The 6,000-nt window shown below is 41.1% G+C and overlaps 1 protein-coding gene across 5 annotated transcripts in view; it reads left to right on the top strand.

The window, feature by feature from the left end:
• Positions 1 to 1,390: 1,390 nt before the first annotated feature.
• PDLIM5 (PDZ and LIM domain 5) overlaps positions 1,391 to 6,000 on the top strand; it is a 223,228-nt gene continuing 218,618 nt past the window's right edge. For all 5 annotated transcript variants that reach the window (XM_032592935.1, XM_030313420.1, XM_030313417.1 and 2 more), the window contains exons 1-2: positions 1,391 to 1,479; positions 4,531 to 4,668. In XM_032592935.1, the coding sequence (XP_032448826.1) occupies positions 4,573 to 4,668 (96 nt within the window). In that variant the 5' untranslated portion in view covers positions 1,391 to 1,479; positions 4,531 to 4,572. The remainder of the gene's footprint in view (positions 1,480 to 4,530; positions 4,669 to 6,000) is intronic.

The following is a 6,000-nucleotide window of genomic DNA, read 5'->3' as shown; positions in this document are numbered from 1 at the left end:
GGTAATTTTAAATATCTTAGTCTCCACTCAAAAAAAGAAAACAGGTAAAATTTTAATAATATATTTTATTCAATCAAGTATAAAAACCTTATTATTCCAACATGTTATCAACATAAAATTATTAATGAGGTATTTTGCATTAAAATTTTCATACTAAGACTGAAATCCAGTGTGCTTTTTTTTTTACTTCTATCATATCTCAATTTGGGTGCTAAATTTTCTTTTTTTTTTTTTTTAAGTTTATTTATTTTGAGAGAGAGAGAGAGAGAGAGAGAGAGTGGGAGGGAGATAGAGAATCCTAAGCAGAGGCCAGAGCCAGATGGGGGTTCTATCCCACCAAACATGAGATCATGACCTGAGCCAAAATCAAGAGCTGGATGCTTAACCCACTGAGCCAACCAGACACCCCACTGGGTACTACATTTTCAATGGTGAAGTGAAATGTATTCCCACCTAAACAATAAAGTTGTGTTTCACAGAAATGCTACCCTGCTTCAGTTTTTAAATGTCAATTAAAATTATGTAACACAAAAAATTCAGTGCCCTAGTCCCAGTAGCCATTTTTCGAATGTTCAATAGCCCACATGGTTAAGTGTCTACGGTTTTGATCAGAAGAGCATTCGCCCTTCTCCTCTGGAAGGCTGTACTTCTAGGGGATTCATGGACCTTATGAAGTTCATTCTTGCTTTCCACCTCCCTTGGTTAAAAATTGTCCTTTTCATTTCTTATAACCCATTCACAGTTTTAAACAGTCAACATGTTACTTTCCATATGTTCACTGAACATTATTTACGTTTGCTTATTAATAAATTCCGGGGTCTAAATCCAGCAACTTTACTGAAACTGCCAAGTGGGCTATTGATTTGGACACAGGAAATAATGATAGAGTGGTTGAAACGCTTTTGGCCGTTTCTTTCTATCAATGTCTCTTCTGGTACGATCACGGAATTTAACTTCTACATATCAGGATTACCAATTTTTACCTTCCTGACATGCAAACTTCAGGGGCTGCACTTCTTAGGGCACATAAATCTCTCTCAAAAAATCAGGCAGTAGCCGCTGAACTTGCATAGCTAGGGATTTATCCAAAGCTCCCTTCTATTTTTAGCCAGAACAACTGCTTGCCAATTCAAAGTTTCTGGAGAGAGAAATACATCGCATTACAAAACAGACACGCGGAGCATACCTTTGCCAGGTACTGCTCGAAATCCCCTGACTACTCCCACCGAAACTCGGTAACTCAATTGTCTCCCTGCGCTGGCTTCAGCTCGCCTCTGCAAGCCCGCACGCCTGACTCTTTCGCACACCACTCCGCCCGCGCTGGGCTGCCCGGCCCGGCCGGGGGCGTGTCCCAGCCTGGGGGCGGGGCCGGGAGCGCGAGGAGGCGGAAGTTCCCGCGGGCGGTGGGGACGGCGCACGCACCCGGAGTCACTTGTCAGCGCTCGTCTGAAGCGGAGGCATCGCCACGCCGGACTCGAGGTGAGCGGCTGCTGGGCGGGGATGTGCGGCTGTGATATCCCGCGGTGCGGGCTGGGAGAGGCGCTGGTTCTGCGCCCTGTGCGTGGAGGGAAGCCCAGCTGAGGAGGAGGGGGCGCGCCCTGCCCGATTCTGCTCCTCAGGTGCTTTCTGGGGCGGCGGAGTTGAGAGAGCCGCGTGGGAAGAGGAGCGCTGGGGAAAGGGCGGCGCGGGAGTGGGCGCGACGCCAGAGGACGAGCCCTGCAAGTTCCCGGAGCCGGGGCCGGCCGGGGCGAGCGCCGCGGAGGCGGGGACGGGGGGCTCCCGGGCACCTCCGCAGCGACCCGCCGGCCAGGCAGCTTGCCGGGAGTCACCGGGCACCTACCTCGGCGTGTGGGTACAGCCCTGCGTGCACCTTTTCGGGGTGTAGGGAGCTGCACTACGCGGGAAAGGCGTGTTATTTTTGGTTTGCTTTCGCGCTACTGAGAAGTGTTTATTTCCCCCCGCGGATATTTACAGTTGTGTAACCTGTTGGGGAAACATCCGCGCGACCAGAAATAAAGCTGTTTTTTTTTAATCTATCATAATCGCCAGATTTATCAATACTTGTGGGGCTTTCGTAAGACTGTGACTTCAGTGCATTTGACAATAAGTGGAAAAAGGAAGGGCGTTTGGACAGGGCAGAGCCAGGAGAATATTCGTGGCTGCGTCGGACAGGGCAGGTCTAGGGTGTGATCGCCAGATCCTATCCCGAGTCCGCCTTCCTGACCGTGAGGACGTCGGACCTGCCTACCACGGAAATAGCCCGCTCGGGAGCCTTATTTGGCAAACAGGACTAGGCGTGAACCTCTGCTGGAAAACTGTCTTGTCTGCTTTCGGCCAGTGCCTGTGGCTTTAGTTCGCAGGCTCTACCCCCCCTTACGTCTCGATTTGGGGAAAAAGAGAATCTCAAGATACACTGCTCTTTAATTTCAGACCTTTCTTGTCATTCTGAATTCTCCTTTCCTCCTTCCCACTTACCGGAGAAGCCGGGATAGAAGTGTGGGAAATACAAAGCTTCCTTCCCAAGTACTAGGGCGAGGGTATTGTTTAGACTTTCCCTAAAAGAAAATCCCAAACTATACAGAAGTTCCAACATTTTCATCGTGTTTGAAAGCAGAATAGACTGCTCATTATTTGTTGCCTGCTTAGTATTTTAGTAAGAGTTTGGGCACTAGTAACCGGATGCAGGAGACCTGGAAAAGGCCAATAATAATACTACCATTGCTTAGGGATCGGAACGGTTAAGGCAAATGAAGCTAACAGAGGGAGAATACCAGAAATTAAATGACACTAGTAGTATAGTGGGGCCAGTGCTAGAAATTTTAATAAATGGGAGAAGTCAGGAAGGGAACTGCCAAGTAAAGGGAAGTTGCGTGCACATAGTTTGATATATAACATACATACGTCATATATACATACATTTTCTTGTAGGGAACAATGGGGCCAGAGGAAGTTGTACCTAACTTTCCCATTCTTCTCTTGATACAAGTTAAAGATTAAAAAAGGAGGGGGCAGGCTGCCTTTGAAATACCAGTTGGCTTCTCATACTTCTGATTTGTATCATATACCAGTGTCAAAACGGTCTTTCTCTACGAGTTCTATGAAAATCTTTTATTATAGCGGGAAAGCGATTAAACTGTGTGTGACGCTTTATTATCTTTCTACTATTTGTTGTTCATGTGTATCTAACAGTTCGACTTCTGGCATGACTGTTGGGTCTTTTTAGTGCTCTGTGTTTATTGCATCAGTGCTGAATGTGTACTACCATGCTAGTGGAAAAGGTCATTTCATTTATGAGGTAGATACAGTGCAGATTTTCAGTGGTTTGATTTTTTTTTTTTTTTTTTTTAAGAACCAGGCTTAACTTGAAAGTTTTCCCCCGGTTTTCCATTATAAGAAGATGTAATCTGTTTGCTTTTAATATACCCAATGGTTTAAATACCCACATCTGCCAATATTAATATTAATCACAGTGTTGATTAAATTCTACATTTGTTACATTTTTAATATTTTAAAAGAGGGAAGTAATAGGTTTCCTAGATTACATTTTAGAAAATGTCCATTCCTCCCAGTTTCTCCCACCCACATATGACCATCATAACAACCAATACCAAACTCGAGGTCACACTTTTTTTTATCATATAAAAGTACAACCATTCGAGTCCTTATAAGCACACTTACAGCAAAACAAAGAAGACTGCACGAAGTGCTGCTTCTTTTCTGAAGCTCTACTTCCCTTTCATGCATTAAGATTAACCTATATTCCCCCTCATTTAGTCAGTCTTATTCACTGTGTGCTTAATGCTCACTCTCTACTTTGCCTAATACGGTGTGTATGAAACAAAAAACATTTCTCACCGAAATATCATTGTGCTGGAGTATTACCTATCATTGCCTGTCTAAAAGAAAAGTAAATATTACTCTAAGCGTGGGAAACACTACGTGCCTGTAAGAGGAAATGCAAGTTGTAGTTTATGATTGGAGAGAAGAGTTTTGTGCATTAAAAAACAACTTATTTTAAAGAATGTTGTGTGTGGAAGGCATGAATGAGAGTCTACAGATTTCCAGTACTTTTCATATGTGAAAGTAGCTTAGAATTTAAGGACTTTTGCCAGCTGCAGGCAAAAGAATGTATGAGGTAGAGGGAAGCGGAAAATCATTTTGAATTAAACCTGAAATAAATTCTTGTTCTTTCTCCTATATATAATGGTGTGTTATAAAATACTTTCAGTTAAAGTTTGTATGCAAGAAGCCACAAATTGTACTATAGCAGTTTGTAGAACTGATCAAGTCTAGAGGTGTATCCTGATACGGAATTTTTAGACTATGGAAATTGGCATCAGTTCGGAAATTGTATGTTAGCTCATAGATTCCTTTCCTTAGAACTTAATATAGACTTATCCTTCACAGCTTCTCATACCCCCCAAGACAAAATACTGAACATAATTTAGTTGAGTTTATATTAAGTACACTTAAATATGGAATAGGGCTTCAAATAATCTTTTTTGTTAACCATCTAATTTTCTTTCACAGTTTCTTTCATTTTCTGGAATTGAACTTTGAGCTGTTAGAGCCATGAGCAACTACAGTGTGTCCTTGGTTGGCCCAGCTCCTTGGGGTTTCCGGCTGCAAGGTGGCAAGGATTTCAACATGCCTCTGACAATCTCTAATGTAAGCAAACTTCACAGATTTTATTACAGATGTTCATTCGATGCTTAGTCCTGGAAACCTCAGGGCTGAGTTGTTGAGTTCTCTGGATAACCTGTACTCATCACAATTGCTTATGGGATTTGATCTTCTCAAACATAGTTATGTATAATCAAGGATGCGGTGGGGAGGGAATTTAGCAAGGATAATTGATTTCACTTAAGCTTATTTTCAGTTTCACTTAAGCTTATTTTCAGTTTCCTCCATCTATTAGTAAGGATAATGGAAAGCATTTAACTAGGGGGCGGACTTCAAATCTTTGAATTGTCACTAATTTGGAGAATTCTCTGGACCTTCGTTTCCTCATATGTAATATTAGAAGGTTGCACTATGGGATTTTCATGGTCTCTTTTAGTTCCAAAAGCTAATTAAAAACTGTTGATCAGTGCCGAATAAAATGACTGTTTTTGGTGTTATTTCCTCAGCTCACTTTCTGGTGAAGATGATAGCCAACAGTAAAAGTGCCAAAAGCTACTTACCTTTGAAGAGGAATTGAAGGGCTTGGATCTCCTATTTAGATAGTCACCTTGTACATAATTGAGATTTGGTTGTTTACTTCATTATGAATTTAGTTTGAATATATTCTGTGTATCCAATTTGAGGATATATTTTGATGATGATGATGATGATGATGATGATGATGATGATGTTTTTTGAGGCCTGTGTGTCAGGCACTGTTTGACTTTTATCACCAGTGGATAATTATTGGTATTAATTACTTCTACAACATTCCAGAGGGCTTTTTTTTCATAGTCAAATAAATATGAATATCCACTCCCCGTTTACTTATATGATAGTATAGTATACATGCTGTTACGTGTCTTTTTTCTAATTTACCATGGAGAATTTTCCCTAGTTTTTTTTTTTAAACAACTATATAGAATTCTCTTGTAGAGAAGTAACATTTATATGACCAGTCCTTTATTGAAAGGCATTTATATGATTTCCAGTATTGCTGTTATATACAGTGCTATAGTGGATACCATATATACATAATTTTTTATGTATATGCATATACACACAGTTGACCCTTGAACAACACAGATTTGAACCATGTGGGTCCACTTACATAGGAATTTTGAAAAAATAAATATATATACCATCTAGTAAATATATTTTGTCTTCCCTATGATTTTTGTAATATTTTTTTCTTTAGTTTACTGTATTGTAAGAATACAGTATACATAACATACAACATGTTAATTGACTTCATGTTATTGGTAAGGCTTTCAGTGAACAGTAGGCTATTAGTATAGTGAAGTTTTGGGGGAGTCACAAGTTTTACATGGATTTTCG

This window comes from Lynx canadensis, chromosome B1, assembly GCF_007474595.2.
Source record: "Lynx canadensis isolate LIC74 chromosome B1, mLynCan4.pri.v2, whole genome shotgun sequence".
NCBI classification, from domain to species: domain Eukaryota; kingdom Metazoa; phylum Chordata; class Mammalia; order Carnivora; family Felidae; genus Lynx; species Lynx canadensis.
Note: the sequence above shows the minus strand (reverse complement) of the source record. Positions and strands in the feature narration are given on the sequence as shown.